Genomic DNA, 17,055 nt, shown 5'->3' with positions numbered 1-17,055 from the left:
CGCTTCGATCGCCTCGGTGTAAAACCTGCCAATTTGTCACTCTTTCGTTTAACGCCTGCTCGAGGAACGATGTTCGCCGGCGTTTCATTGCCTGTTGCCCTTCTCTCTGATCTATCCTCTTATCCTATCCTATCCTATCTTCATCATTTCGTGAGAAATTATTCTCTGATCCTCATCGCATCGTCTCAAAACGACTACCACGTCCCGTCTACAGTTGTCTTCTGACTTACATCTTCGTACTTGGTTGCGGTGCGCCATGGTTGGAACGTTTCCAATTTGCACCTGTAAAATATTTCGAGAATGCCATTTAATGAAATTGCATTTTATCCATCTAACTTTTCTGTGAGAGTTGTGATTTTTGTACCACAATTCATCACCCGCTGTCAGATTGCTCAATGGATCATTTGATCCCTGGTGGACCTCTCCATCCTTTTCAAGGATGTTAGTATCATCATGCGGTAGTGATTTGATCAAATTATGTTGAAATTGCTTTTTTGGATGTACAAGATCAATTAATGTTTTTAGAGCAAACGAGTATATTCGTTCTGATGGACATTTCCCGTCTTTTGCCAAACAATTATTACGGTAAGTTATTAAAAATAAACTGATTTGGTTATCTAAGCTCAATTCCATAACTTCTCTATCAAACAGAAATTTATTCATGACTTCTTTAACGGTTCTTACAAATCTTTCGGCCTGACCATTGCTCGATGGATGATAAGGAGGACTTTTGCACAATGATGCCTGTTGCTAGTTGCTTCATTTTCACCACTCCTGCATGATTGGCATGCAATAAGTTCAAAATTTTATTCGGCATTACGCACGGGATAACCACCCTGTCCTGATACAACAAACAGTCATCAATAATTTCCAAATCTTGGTGGTTGGCAAAAATATTTATAAATTGTTTTCCCTACTTTTTCGGCCAACCATTTTGTAGATATGACGCAACTTGCTGAAGAAATTCGTCTTCTTTGGATACTTTAGCAATTAATTATTTTAAAATCAATAGGTAATTCTTCACCAAAATTCAAACTTTTCACGTTTTCCGCATCTAATTCATTAGGGACCATTTCTAGACCAACATTTGAAAAGGGCGTAACAGCCAAAATTTATTCCTTCTGATTCTTCGTCTACGTATATAGCTATATATGTGGAAGAAGAATCAGAAGGAATAAATTTTGGCTGTTACGCCCTTTTCAAATGTTGGTCTAGATTTGATCTAAAGGAAATCTGGAGCAGAAGTCCGCATTTCCCATTTTCGTTGAAGGTCTGTATTGAATCACAAAGTCATAAATAGAAAGTTCAAGAACATATCGCTGTAGTCGTGTCACGTAAATAGAGTTTTTACCCTCTTTGACGAATATTCCAACTAACGGCTTATGATCTGTAAAAACTTGAAACTGTTGTCCATATAGATATTTATGATTTTTTTTTATAGTGCTCACTAATGCTAGTGCCTCAAGGTGCAAAATAGGATATTTATATGGGGGACACACTTGTGGTATTCGAACCATGGTACAAAAATCTTGAAATGAGTGACAAACCAATAATTGTCTTCATTAAAGATAGCCTTGAAATTATTTTCTTGTCGCCTTGTACCATGGTACGAATACCACAAGTGTGTGCCCCATATTACGCTGTGCTGAATTAAGTGAAAATGATGTAAAACATATCGGTTTTTCAACTCCGTCAATAACATGAGAAATAACTCCTCCAAGACCATAACTGGATGCGTCCGATACAACAATAATAGGTTTATTAGGATCATAAAATTCCAAAAACTGTGCTTTCACTAATGATTGTTTACTTTCCTCGAAAGCTTTGTCGCAATTTTCATCCCACACAAATTTTACTCTATTCTTCAACAAATTATTCAAATGGTACAATTTCACCGACAAACGAGGAATAAATTTATTATAATAATTTATCAAACCGAGAAATGATTTCAGCTCAGTTTCATTTGTTGGGGCTTTAGCTTTCTGTATAGTTGAAGTTTTTTGCGGACATGGTAATAATCCTTTTTCACCAATAATATGTCCAAGGTAGTCCAGTTCAGTAACAAAAAAACGACATTTATCTAAATTTACTTTTATGTTGGCTTTTGAAAGTCGTGCTAAAACCATTATTAATCTCTCCTTACACTCTTCAATATTAGCACCCGCAATTAATACATCATCCAAATAGCAATAAACATAATCAATTCCTTGTAGCACTTGATCCATAACTTGCTGAAAAATAGAAGCGCTGGCTGAAGCTCCTTGGGGCAAACGATTGTAAGTATAGAGTCCTTTAATGGTGTTGATAACCATATATTTTTTTGATCTATCAGATAATAATAATTGAGTATAAGCACCCTCCAAATCTAATGCGCAGAACACTTTACTACCAGCCAGGCCAGCAAATAAGTCTTGTGCCGTAGGTAAAGGGTATGTCACAGAGAAACAGACGTCTCACTTAGAACAAAATGTAATCAAAATCATCGTCACGAAAACATTGTCGCCCAATGCTAAAATCACGATGAGTGGCCAAGCGGCAAGCAGATGGCGGTAGTGCGTAAACGTCAAACACAAGCAAAATCGATGGAAGCGCCATCGGTGGCCGATTGACCACCTACAAAAAATTAAATCAACCGTTAAAATTGTGAACGATGGAACATGTGTTGAGTGAGACGTTCTGTTTATCTGTGGGTATGTGTTTGGTATAATTACTTTGTTAATTGATACCTTACAATCAATCACTAGTCGGATATCATTATTTTTTTTTATAACTATCACCACAGGAGATGCCCATTCACTTGTTTTAATTGGGGTAATGATCCTTTGTTCTTCAAGTTTATCTAAATGATTTATAACCTTATCTTTCAATCGATATGGAACATTATAGGCCTTTTTAAAAATCGGCACTTCACTTTTCAGTACTAGATCAGCCTCGTAGCCTTCAAAGGGCATGGATAATTTTTACCTAAACACGTTAGAATACTTCTCTTTTATCTAACTTACAATAGAATAAGTTCCATCCATCAATAATATATTAATATTTTTGGATCTGTAAAAAAATTTCTCCAATTTGGAAAAAATATGTCTAGCCAAGTCCGGCCCATCAATGGAATAAAATTATAGCTGCTATTTAGCACCAAAATCTTCAATTTTTCACATTTACCTTTAAATTCGACCATAACATTTGCTTTTCCTTCAATTTTAAGCTTGTGTCCATTAACTACAACGAGCTTCTTATTGCATTGTGTTAAAGGTTTATTAAAGTTCTTAAAGTATTGATCTTTACCAATTACCGACACCGAAGCCCCGCAATCAATATCCATTTGCAACTTTTTGCCATCCACACACTCAGTTTTTATTTCTGCAGCTCGGCAAAAATCCGCACAGGGAAGATCCATAAAGTACGTCACGCAAAAATTGGTGATTTTCAACCCCCCCCCCCCCCTTCGTCAAAATTTTTGTATGAGTTGTCACGCTGCTCGGAACCCCCCCTCCCCCCTAGGAGCGTGACGTACTTTGTGGATGGCGGCAAAAAAACATGTTTGTTGGGGCACGGCTGTGCGATTCTCGGTAAAAGTTCAACATTTTGCTGAGATCCCGGTAAAAAAAATTAAGTGTGCATAATCAACTCTATAGTACACGGGTTATTTCTAATAGACGTCACATTCATGCACTTGAAATCACCTGCATCCCAATCATCTTCACTCCCAGAATCGTCTGCTCTCAATCTGTTGAATAAGTCCTCAAAACTTACTTTCCTCTTCTTTTCCCTGGTATTCAAAATTAACTGCATCTCTCTTCATATTTTTCAGCTTAAAACATTTACGTTTAATGTGGCCTTTTATGCCACAAAAATCACAGATGAAATCCGCATATTGTCCTCTTTGGCTTCCTCGGTTGCTCCTCCAATCTCCTCGCATCCTAGAACTGTATGGTCCCATTCGTTCACTATTGTGTGCTTGTCTTCTCTGGTGATTTGGTCTAAAACCCAACCTCGTTTTGACTGGTCCCCGGTTGTATCCTTCACCTGGATCTACGTTAGAAGCTCTAGCCAAATCTATTGTTGCAAGCAACTTTTCTAGCGTGGTGCGTGGCCTGCTGTTATTTGTACCAGCCACATCTATTGTAGCTATCCTCTCCACAATGCTACTATCTGCTAACCCTCTTGTATTTGCACCTGCTACCTCCCATGTGGCAATTATTTTTTCGGCATTACCTAATGTCAAGTTTTCCTCATTGAGGAGCCGCTGCTGGAGGGCTTTATCCCTTATTCCAGCAATAATGCGATCTATAATGGCGATAGATTTATAGTCACCGAATGTACAAAATTCGGCCTGTAATTTGACCGCTAAAACAAAATCCTCCACCGATTCGTTTTTTTGCTGGACCCGATTATTAAAATTGAGATGCTGAATAATATCAGGTGCAACTTTATCGAATCTGGCCTTCATTTTTGATATCATGGTATTATATGCAATAGTATTTAAATCGGTATTAGGGAATAATAATTTCAATTCGTAATAAATCACTGGGCCACCTAAGGTAGCTAAATATGCTTTTTTGTGCTCTTCTTGAACGGAATTAATTGAAAAAAGATATTCTAAACGCTCTGCCCATTCTGTAAAACCCGCTCCTTTTCTATAGGGCTCGATGTTAGTGGCTAGGGCAGATTGCGCCATGTTTAAGCCGTTCAATACAAAAGCTATTGAACAATGAAGAATTTGAATAGGATGGACAATTTAATTAAAAAAACGCGATATAAATAGCACAAATAATCAAAAGGAGAATAGATTGTTTCAAAAAATAAAAAATAATGCAATGTAATTCTATGTATGAAAAAGAGAAATCACAAATTTTGACTCACCCGAGAAATCCTCGACAGTTGCCGACAATGTCTAAAGTTCTTTCCACTTCGGAAACGATCTTACTGGGAGGCGGGAGAGTGGTCCGGTATCGTCAAAACCGCCAGCTATGCGAAACCGTCCCAGTTAATTTCCTCGTGTTTGTCCTCACGAAAACAACTTCGCATAATGCCTTTCCTCTTATGGTGACAAAGCAGTTTGCCGTAGCTTCTAATTTTACCCCAATGGCCGATCAAAATTGCTTTTTTTTCTACCACTGTACCACACCGTACTCTTGTTAAAAATCCAATACAAGATCCAATCGGTTCACTACCCGGTAAAAATCGTTTACTCATTAATGGGTACTTTTTGTCTGCTATTTCTTTCTCTCTGCTGAAAAATTTACCCATTTTGGGAGAATAAGTGGATTTACTCATTTAAATGAGTAGATCCACTTATTCTCTCAAAATGGGTAAATTTTTCAACAGAGGGAAAGAGATAGCAAAGAAAAAGTACCCATTAATGAGTAAACGTGTTTCTCCGTGTATGGCGTCGTCTTTGCAATAAAATCTAATACACCGGGTATCAACCTCGTCGTTTCTTTCGGATGGGTTTAAAAGATAGTACTCTTGAGGTAAGTTATACCAAACTGAGCACGAGTAGTATATTGTTCAGACCTTTTAAACGAATACAATATTACAATATCATGTGTGTGTGTGAATGCAATATGAATTAGGCTTAAGTGTATTGGACTGTAGGCAGCTGTCATTTGACGTGCACTCTAAACAAAATAAAGTCCAAGTTGGATATATACTACAGGGTTTCAATTCTAAATGCCGTAATATAATTTATGAACAAATTGACCGCCATTGATCTTGCCATTGATGTTTTAGGTTTGCATTTGGGTAAATGAGATGAATATGAAAATAGTGTGAGGTGGGAAATAATTCCCGTGTATACAAGTAATATTTGAACAAGGATTTGAACGGAAATTACAAGGCATAGAATGTTAAATAATACAATTTAGCTACTCACAATCAACACTGCATTGTGGGCTAATGGTTAAGTTCTCTGCGAGTTTCTCTGGGCACATTTCTCATCACTGAGGGAAATGGACGTATGATTTTCAATTAAACGCCTTATGAAAATTTGCCACAAGGAATCGGTATGCATTTCAATATGTTGTCTTATGAATGATGATTTTCATTAAAAAAAAAGTAAAGTGCGGCAGACTGGCAGGCTTTGGATTTCTCACTCACTCACGCGACAACAGATCGCTCCACCATCCATTTTATCCGGATAAATTACAGCGCGATAAACTCCGGCACAAGCGATGGTGCGAAAAATTGTTATTCCTCTTCGCATGTTTCGCGAAAAATAAATGCTGCTTACTTTGCCGCTCCAAACTGATTGAATGTGACTTGAATGTGACGATGCGCCACGATAAGTAGAAGGTTCAATACAGTAGTTTTTCTTTCTTCTTTCATTCAGTTCATGTGGTAGCGTGGTTATAGTGGGCGCTCTAAACATTTCAAAATTGTTTTGGGTTCGAATCCCATGGCGGTCTTTAATTTTTGTGAATATGCTTGTGAAATTTATCTGGACAAGCGACGAGAAGGAAAAACTGGTTGATCACAATTAAATTATCCGGTGATCCGGCGCTCACGAACTTATCACCCGTTATTCTATCCGGATAAAAATGTTGTGTGAGAAGACTTCCTCACAGGGGAACAAGAAAAATCACACTCCGCCAAAGGAATTAATCCTAGGTTTTTATTCGTATGAGTGAGAATTCCGAAGCCTGCAGACTGGGTTCGAACCATGGACGTCGGGGTCGGGAGGCCGGTATGTGGACCACACGCCCATCGACGCTTGAATACTGGGGAAGGTAACTGCGTACAAGAAGCACTGTTGGGGGAATAATCAGTCGAAGATTCATACGGCGCTAGTTATGAATTTCGATAGTCCAGTTCGCTGAGTGTTGAAAACATTGACAGGTCGGTAAAGCACTGTAAAGAACTGTAAAAATTTTACCTTTTTGGCGGCATCAATTGATATCGATATTCCATTCGAGTTTCAACGGTCGTACGCGTTAGCTTCGAAAAAAAGGAATCGCTGTGGAAAAACGGGATAAGTGGATATTTTTCAAGTTAAAGTGTGCTAAATCGGAAAACTGCAAAGGGTACAGGAGATGTGATAAATGCACGGAAAGGCATGAGGATGAACAAGAATTCGAAGTATGCGACAAAGGAGTGCGATGCCTGTATTGTAAGTCCAACACTCACGCTACTGGGAGTAACACTTGCAACGAACACAAACGCGAAATGTTCTCGATCGTTTCGCCCAACACATACGATGCGCTGAGCAATTTACACGAGTATCCGAGTGGACGTTATGCAACGTACACACCAGTCAAGCAGTTTGACGAACATTGACTCCGCCCCCAAGAAAACGCTTCGGTTGCTGCTTTGTTTGAACGTGTGTGAAGTTGTTCGAACAACCATTTGACAGTTGGCGGCTCGGTTGGAAAAAATTAAAACGGTTTGATTTTGGTTTGAGTAGTCGGGGCGGAGTCAAGGTTCGCCGAACATGTTTGAGCATTTAGAGTGAAGTTGCACAAACCCTCATATATTTTTTGATGGTTGGTGCTCTAGTTGGCGCTTCGGTCGTTCGTGTGTGATATTGTTGGTCGAATAAATTGATTGTTCGTGCTGCTGTTGGAAAAACATGATGGATGTTTGAATAAACGAAAGGTGGAGTCAATGTTGGTCAAACTGCTTGACGGTGTGTACGTTCCATTAGGCAGAATAACAGCGATTTCAACAATGTTTGTTCTCTCATATGGCCCTCTGCTAATCTTCAGTTTCTATTCATTTCACACTTGCCGCTCGCTTGCGGTGTCAATCGAATCTGTATCTTCATTACTTTCATCTACTCCCTTTCGCTTTGAGTAGTATAATTATCACCGAAAAAAGCCAATAAATTAATTTCGATAAAGTCACGCGGTGATCAAAGCTTTCCTAATTATAGAATCCAATTGGCGAAAAATTGATGAAATACAGTTCGAATAAGATTCAATTTGGGCGAAGTATGAGCTTGCGAGAGTTATGCGTGAAGAGATTTAGCGCGCTCTTGTATGAATCTCTGAAAATATGCCACGAATCAATAGAACTGTTTACGCTTGCCGAACAGCACTTTAGCAGGTTGAAATCGCTGTTATTTTGCCTGTCTTGGTACAGTGATCACCACGTCACTATCCAAGCCGTTCCTGGGTGGACGTTAGGCAGAATAACAGCGATTTCAACAATGTTTGTTCTCTCATATGGCCCTCTGCTAATCTTCAGTTTCTATTCATTTCACACTTGCCGCTCGCTTGCGGTGTCAATCGAATCTGTATCTTCATTACTTTCATCTACTCCCTTTCGCTTTGAGTAGTATAATTATCACCGAAAAAAGCCAATAAATTAATTTCGATAATGCATTCCCGCTCAGATGGCTACGGTGGAGCAGCTATCTATCTCAGAAACAGTCTGAACTACCTGAAAGTTCCTATTCCAAACTTAACAGAGCACACCCAGGCTGTCGCGATACAAGTACCAAGCCATGGATTAGCAATTTCAGCCATTTACGTCAGTCCTGCAATAAAAAGTGATGATTTTAAAGATGATGTTACTCGAATTTTTCAAGCACTAAGATCCTTCAAAAAGATCATAATAGGAGGGGACTGGAATGCACACCATGAAGCATGGGGGAATGATTCCAGAGACAGGAAAGGCTGCCTGCTGTTAGAGCTTATTAATCAGCACAGCTTTATAGTATTGAACGATGGTTCAAAAACGTATATCCCCGTGGAAATGAACAAAAAAAGCACGGCAATCGACATAACAATATGCTCTCCGGAACTATACGGCGATATGAAGTGGTCAGTGCTTGAGTACGGTGTAGGAAGCAATCACATGGCCATTGAGTTGAAGACCAACAGCACCGAACAACCTGGATGGATTTATAACCAGAAGCGGATCGGAGATCAACTAATAACATTAGACCCGGAGAAAATTTGTTCATGGAGTGACTTAGCAAGGGAAGTGAAGCAGATTCGTAAGACGAATCGCAAGCGAAATAGAAGAACGCCAAAATATTGGTGGTCTAAAGAGCTCTGGACTATGATAGGAAGACTCACTGGTAAAAAGTACCACCGGAAGGAGAACAATGTGCTCATGGAAGACCAACAACTCGCGGAAAGCTTTTTGGATCTGCATTTCGGTGCGAACCGATTCGCCGAATTAGACTCACCGGTCGATGCGACAGCAAGTTACGACATATTATATCGAAGTAAGTGGAACAGAATTTTGCTCTCGAAAAAGCCAAAATCAGCACCTGGGAGTGATCAGATTAGCTATGGCATGATTCAACAACTACAACTAAGCGTTGTAGAGAGTCTTATAGAGAGTCTTATAGAGTATGCTCAATGGCGGCGAGGTGCCCCAGCCGATGAGTTAAAGGTAATAAAAGTGGTGGCCATCCCGAAGCAAGGAAAGGACCCATCAACGCTGGAAGGTAAGAGACCAATCTCGCTGGTACCAACAGGTACGAAAGTGATCAACACCGCAGTTCTAGAGGAGTTGAAGAAAGTACTGGAGAAATCGATTGTATGTCATACCCCAGAAACCCATTGCCCAGAAAGTGATTCCCCAGAAATGAATTCCCCTGAATGCACTACTCCCCAGAAAACCATTCCCCAGAATACCACAATCCCCAGAAAGACATTCCCCAGAATGCCCCTATCCCCCGAATCACATTTCCCAGAATGCCTCCATCCCCCGAAAGACTTTCCCCAGAATGTCCTAATCCCCAGAATACCATACCCCAGAATGCACCATTTCCTAGCTTAGACTAAATACTTCGTAATTGCTTCATCCCGGGCAAATGCATGCTTTTAAAAAATAAGTTATCTACTCTTTTGCCTTATTCCGGGCAAATGCGTACTTTTAAAGAATGAGTCATTTTTTGCTTCATCCCGGGCAAATGCGTACTTTCAAAGAAGGAGTCATTTACTCTTCTGCCTTTTTCCTGGCAAATGCATACTTTTAAAGAAGAAGTCATCTGCTCTTTTGCATTATCCCGGGCAAATGCGTACTTCTAAACTGCCTGTAATCGCATATTTGTAACAATCGACAAAAGTAGGCATGGGAGAAATGGAACGATGAAGTTTGTAATATGCATAAGTATACAAATCTCAAAATTTTTCTAAAAAAACCCAAAAATTGCACAAAAACTTTATCTAGTTGGAATCTTCGGTAGATACATTTCCATTACTTGGTATTTGAATGCCATCTATTTTAGAAATTTTTTGTACACAGCGCATGGCGTACCGGCAATAAAGTTTTCCAGTGTTACGGTTATGCGGTCACTTTGCTTAATGTTACAAAACAACTTGGTAGTTTTTTCGAGTTTTTCGGAACAAACTTTCTTATTTCACCTGGTCAGCTGGAAGAACTAGCAATTTGGAGATGATTCATGAGCTTATCTCAAAATCGACAAAAATGCAAATGTTACAAAAATGCGATCATGGGCAGTAAAGAAGGAGTCATCTACTCTTTTGCATTATCCCGGGCAAATGCGTACTTTAAAAAAATGAGTGATTTACTCTTTTACCTTTTCCGGGCAAATGCATACTTTTGAAGAAGTACCCGAGCAAAGATGGAGAGCAAATCGATAACTAATTTTGTTGTTGTGAAATCGCCTAATTTTGATAACTCAGCATGATTTCCTTTTGGTCGTTTTAACGGTTAAAATAACAAAATGTATAGCAGAAAAATCTTACTGTGACATCAAATTGAAAACTATTTCTGCTGTCGATGAGAGCAAATCGAAAACTGATTTTGATATTGGTTTTGGATAACGAAATAAGTAATCAGTTTAATATCAGTTCATATTATTCAGAAATCAACATCAAATTGATACCTAAATAAGTTATCAATCATGAATATCAAAGTTTATGTTTATGATGTGTTGTTTATGTTTATGATATGATGTTTATGTTTATGATTAAGTTTATGATTTCAATTTGATGTCGATATCAAAATATATTTTCTTTTTGCTCTCATTATGATGTCAGGCTTTGCTCGGGTAGTTATCTACTCGTTTGCCTTTTTCCGGGCAAACGCATACTTTTAAAGAAGGAGTCATCTACTCTTTTGTCTTATTCCAGGTAAATACATACTTCTAAAAATGGAAAAAATATATTTTTACGACCCATTGCATTTCATACTCTTTTCAACGATTATGCCAAATGGTCATTATGCCAAACGACATTATGCCAAATGGTCATTATGCCAAACGGCATTATGCCAAATGGCATTATGCCATATGGGCTTCCCCCAATATGAATAACGAGTATAATGGATTATATGCTCCTTCGTATTATATGTGAGCCCTAACGAACATATCAAATGGGCTCTATTCCGGGCAAATGCGTGCTTTAAAATAAGGCAGCATATGTCGTTTTGCCTAATTCCGGGCAAATGCGTACTTCAATATAAGTATTTTTGCAAAGAAATATAGTACCTACACGGAAGAAAAAAAGTACCCAAAATTTAGTATTTTTAAACTTACTTTTGAGTTATTTTTTCTCTTCTCTTTCATCCACACTTTCTTTTGTTGTCAAAAACAAAAGAGCCAAACAATCCAACGACGCCAGTTCAATACGGGAAGCCAGTGTTGAGTTTTATTACCTGAGGTCGAAATTGAGTGAATTAAATTTACATTTGGGTAAATAAATTTCCGTTCGGTACTTTTTTAACATGGGAGTAAAGGCAAACTACTTCGACCCTACTTACTCAATTTTGGCTTCCCGTACGGATGTTCGAGGTTGGGTGAATTAAACTCACTATTGGGTAGTTTATTTCTTCCGTGTAGTATTTTTAATTTATAGAAATGACAGCGAAAAACATAGTTTCTTAGACTGATACCTTTTTCTGGGGAACGGGTCATTCGGGTTTTTTTTTTCTGGGGAATGGGTCATTCTGGGGATTTCTTTTCCGGGAAATGGTGCATTCTGGGGAATATCATTCTGGAGAATTGGTCGTTCTGGGAAATGGAATTCTGGGAAATACCATTCTGGGGAACTGATTCTGGGGATTGGTATTCTGGGCATTGACATACAACCGGAGAAATCAAATATGTTACCTGAAAAAACATTCGGATTCCGAAGAGGACTGTCGACGAACACCTGTGTGTCTTATGTGATTAACAAGGTCAAGCAAAACAAACAAGACGGAAACATGACAGGAATAATTTTTGTGGACCTCACCAACGCTTTCAGCAAAGTTATGGTTGAAAAGCTGGTACAAACTATGCATAACAAAGGAGTGCCGTTAGAATACGTTTCGTGGGTTAGTGGATTCTTGAAAAACCGCAAAATAATCTTCCAAATGAATGGCAAATGTCTAACGCGAACGATTAGTGAAGGGCTGCCCCAGGGAGATGTTTTGTCTCCCACCTTATTCAATTTGTACACCGCTTGTTTACATGACATACAAATTGACGGAGTAGAACTGGTGCAGTATGCCGATGATTTTGGCATTTTGATCACGGCAAAATCGATATAAAAACTAGAAGAAATCGGGCAAAAGTTTTTGGATGTGTTCATAAGTAAGGCAAGTTCGTTAAACCTTAGGGTAAACCCTAACAAAACCAAATGCCTTTTGTTCCAAGCAAGTAACAAGGAGCTAAACTTTCTTATAGAGAGAACACGAGTAGAAACAGTTCGTTGTTATAAATACTTAGGAGTTCTAATCGACAGATCTCTATCATTCGGAGGACATATAAAGGAATTGCGCAAAAAGGTGAACGACAGACTCAATATGATCAAAATCATAAGCGGAGCCAAAGCAGGGGGCCATCCACAAACCATGCTGAAAATACACAATGCGCTGATACGCGGTACCCTGGAGTATGGCGCTACAGTGTACTGTAACGCATCGATTACAAACCGGAATATACTTAAGGTCATTACCAACCAAAGTTTACGAAAGGCTACGGGATGCACCAAAACGACTCCTTTGAACACGTTACTTGCAATTTCGGCGCAAGAACCGTTAGAGATACGATTAGAGTACATCGCTGGAAAGGAGATTGCTCGAAACATCGCCTGGCAAACAGCAGATGGCAGACAGCTAATCAACATGCATTGCATATACCCAACGGCACAGATGAAAGTAAACTCTCCTACATGGAAAAATGTTTCTACAAAAACTTCAGACTATTCGACATAACAATGCCTATGGTAAGGAATTGTGTACAGCTACCCGCCATCGAAATACATTCAACCCTAGAAGGTCTAACGTCGTCGAAAGCCAACTCGAACCAACTCCGTCTCAAACAACTTACCCTGTTTGCACTGAACGGGAAATACAGAGGAAGAGGAAAGATCTATACGGACGCATCGAAGCTGGGCAACATATGCGGTGTGGGAATCTTCATCGAAAATCCACAGAGAAGAATATCGTTTAGGCTAGAAAATGAAACTAGTATAACAGGAGCTGAAATCGTGGCTATCAGGATAGCTCTAGAAATGGTAATTGAAAAAGGATTGGCTGGTTACGTTTTACTGACTGATTCACAGGCAGCCTGCGAAATATTGGAAAGCGCTAAAATGGAGGGAGACAGAGAGCTGATAATAAACGAAATATTACATGCAGCGGCAGACTGGAACATATCGATACAGTGGATCCCTAGCCATGTGAATGTGGCTGGCAATGAACTAGCGGACAATTTAGCAAAGCTGGCTACAACGGAAGCGAACGTCAAATCAATAGACAACCTTCTAACGTTCAAGGATATATACTGGATATTAAAAAGGAGAAAGTCGGAGAATGCAAATCAATGGTACACCAATTACGCAGAAGACAAGGGTAAGAAGTTTTTTGAGCTACAACAAACAATCACGACGAAACCATGGTTTCAAGACCTAAATCTGAATAGCCAACAGACTCGGCTTCTCAATAGACTTCTGGCTGGACATGACTGGAGTACATTTTGGTTGGCCAAAATGAAGCTAAAAGATTCCCCTGAATGCGAAATGTGCGACGAAATGGAAACAGCAGAGCATTCCATATTGCACTGTATGAAGTGGCAACATATTCGTTGCAAGTACTCGTTTGACTGTAAATTTCCAAATCTAATCCAACTTTTCCGAACGAAAGATATTGCAATCTATAAAGAAGTGGTGGAGTTTGTTCGAGAAACAGGTTTAGATCTCAAAACACAACTGAGGTATACCATGCGACCCAGCTGGATATCCATCGTCATATCGACGATAGACAAAGAAACAGGGCATATAGTCACAGAAACTAGCCCTACCCTTTCAGACTGACTGACAGAAGGTCGGTCTGTATCAGAGAAGAAGAAGAAGATATCGATATTTTGGAAAAGATCGATAACAATTTTCCGTGTTTTAACTTTTCAAGACAAAATTTTCAAAACGACTTATCTGCTTTTGTAAACAAAGATTCAAACGACGATTTGACGAATCTGATAGCTCTCCCATGCAAACCAACACCATCAACATGTAGCGGAATTCTTCACCTACCTATTGATGGTGTTGGTTTGCGTGGGAGAGCTATCAGATTCGTCAAATCGCCGTTTGAATCTTTGTTTACAAAAGCAGATAAGTCGTTTTGAAAATTTTGTCTTGTTTTGATTCATTTCAAGACAAAATTTTCAAAACGACTTATCTGCTTTTGTAAATTATAATATATTATAGTCACTGTATGAAAACCTTTAAAGATCTATATGCACTCAGAATAAAATGCATATTGTATATATGTGCCCCGCACTTATATTTTGACCAGTGTACTTTGCATTTGCTTAATATGTGCGGCGCTAATAGAAATGTTTCGATTCAATTATCATAAATTTTATGTGCAAACTTATTGATTTCTGTATTAGATTTGCACTTATAATTCATTATGAAACTAATTCGCTCCTAACCATTAGGCTTGCATATATTTTTATAATCAGTAATAAAGATAAAGTAAATAGATGGAATAACTGTTTATTCAACAAAATTAGGAAATTATTTATTATCCGTTTTTTTGAGACATACATATTAAACGTATAATGAGTATTCCCATTGATGTGATATCGAGTCGGGGTCGATGGTGCAAGTGCTGCCAGTTTTTTATTGAACCTTTAAACATACATTTTTAATCAATGTCATATCATCTTCTTCTTTTTATAGATTAAATATTCACTCCGAAGTATCAAGAACATAATCCTTGAATTTCAATGGTCTTCTAACTGCTCGTTGAGGACGGTCCACGACTGGTGTTGATAACGAACTGGTTCCAACGGCGGTTGTGGTGCTACCAGGGTTGCAATTTCGATTATCACTGTGTCTTGATCTGCTTTCCGGTTCCGCCTTCCTCGATTGATCGGCATTCGGTGTGCTGGTAGGTACTGTCAAGTCTTGGCCATCTAAACTGAGGTAGTGATCTTCAGTATCTTCTTCTTTCCACGATTCTTCTATTCCTCTGGATTCCCTGATATGTACACGATTGCGACGATAGCTGTTTCCATTGACTTCAATATTGTAATCTCGATCGCTCAAGATTTCCGCAACCCGTCCTTTGGTCCAAATGGAATTAGTTTCCGGTTTCAACTGAACGTAAACGTCCTGTCCTCGTTCTAGTGTCGGCAGCGATTGTGATTTTCGATCGTGATAGAATTTAGATTTGATTTTTCTCGTTTCCATCTGATCATTTACTATGGCTGCGTTTACACCACGTATCTTTAGTTTATCCGATGGAACTGGACAGAGTCCTCGAAGATACCTTCCCATAATTTTCTGTGCCGGTGAATAGCCATCATCTTGCGGTGTATTACGCCATTCTAGAAGCGCCAACCAAAAATCTTTACCATCATGTAGGGCTTTCTTGATTATGTTTTTGGCTATTTTGATTGCCGATTCCGCTTTACCGTTCGATTCGTGATGATACGGTGCACTTGTTGTATGCACGACCCCGTAGTTCCGCATGAACGTTTGCCATTCAACGCTGAGGAATTGTTTGGCAGAATCCGTAATCGCTCTTCGTGGAATTCCTAGCCTGGTGAATGTCTGCTTTGTGCAATCAATCAAATTTTTTGTTGCTTGACTGGTCAGAATGTTGACCTCAAAATAATTTGAAAAGTGGTCCACTGTCACGAGAATCAACAACTTTTTATCGTCATAGGACACTTCTCCAATATCCATGGATACGATCTCGAATGGATATGTAGCTGTTTGACTAGATTGCATCGGTTCGCACTGTTGATATCCTTTAAACCGGTTACAAATGTCACAGGCTTTCACAAAGTTTCGCAGATGGTCGTTCATATTAGGCCAATAGACGACACTCCGAGCTTTCCGTAGAGTAGCCTGTTCACCCTGGTGGCTGTAATGTAACAGGTTGGACACGGTCTTTCGACTAGCAGTGGGGATGACTATGCGATCTCGACGAAGGATGATCCCGTCTTGAATCACAAGCTCATGTCGAAATGCGAAATATGGTTTCGTGCAATCTGTTATCATTGACTTGTCGCTGGGCCAGCCACTCATGATGTAGGATTTCAAGATCTGCAAAATTTCGTCACTTTGTGTCTCTCTCCGAATTTGACTTAGCACGGCATCTTGTATGTCTACTTCCTCCAAAGCGTTCACAGTCTCTATATTCTGCCAAAGTTCGTTCCATTCGTTGTCATCGTCAGTTGAATGCACCCCCCTGGCGTCCTATACTATCACAAGGGGTTTGACAATAGCCACCATGTCCACGGACGGTAGCTCATTACCGTCCGTTGTTATTGTACGAAAATAAACATCATGTGTTTTGTTTACTATTTGTTTTGGTAAAATCTGAAAATTGTTTTCGAAATAATTTGCAAGATTTACATCTTTGAGCATGGGAATTATGTTTTTTGATGATAAAATATAATAAACTTACGAATTGGAGTGAATCGATAGGTGAAATCAAACGCTACAAGAAATCATATTTCGTAACTTGTTCTCCCGCTCCGAATCAAACAAAAGATATTATTATTGTTTATACTGTGGTGAGCTTCACAGTTGAAATGGTCCGGGGATGCAAATTGACCAACATTCATTAGTGAAATTGAAATGAAATAAATGGTGTGCAGAAAGATGTCTTAGGATTATATTTACATGCCCATAATAGCTG

At 39.1% G+C, this 17,055-nt stretch overlaps 2 protein-coding genes across 2 annotated transcripts in view; one reads left to right on the top strand and one right to left on the bottom strand.

The window, feature by feature from the left end:
- LOC134226164 (ATP-binding cassette sub-family A member 2) overlaps positions 1-17,055 on the top strand; it is a 122,855-nt gene that overhangs the window by 39,698 nt on the left and 66,102 nt on the right. The window lies entirely within an intron of this gene.
- LOC134226165 (uncharacterized protein K02A2.6-like) lies at positions 14,986-16,939 on the bottom strand. The gene is made up of 2 exons (XM_062706761.1): positions 16,822-16,939; positions 14,986-16,733 (listed from the first exon to the last, which is right to left on the bottom strand). Exon 2 carries the CDS (start codon positions 16,437-16,439, stop codon positions 15,093-15,095), a length of 1,347 nt encoding a protein of 448 aa, XP_062562745.1. The 5' UTR covers positions 16,440-16,733; positions 16,822-16,939; the 3' UTR covers positions 14,986-15,092.

This window comes from Armigeres subalbatus, chromosome 3 (assembly GCF_024139115.2).
Source record: "Armigeres subalbatus isolate Guangzhou_Male chromosome 3, GZ_Asu_2, whole genome shotgun sequence".
Taxonomy (NCBI): Eukaryota; Metazoa; Arthropoda; class Insecta; order Diptera; family Culicidae; genus Armigeres; species Armigeres subalbatus.
This window is presented reverse-complemented; position numbering and strand designations above follow the sequence as displayed.

Excerpts from the sequence above, each read along its gene's own strand:
- LOC134226165 (XM_062706761.1), bottom strand. The coding sequence starts at position 16,439 with ATGAGTGGCTGGCCCAGCGACAAGTCAATGATAACAGATTGCACGAAA.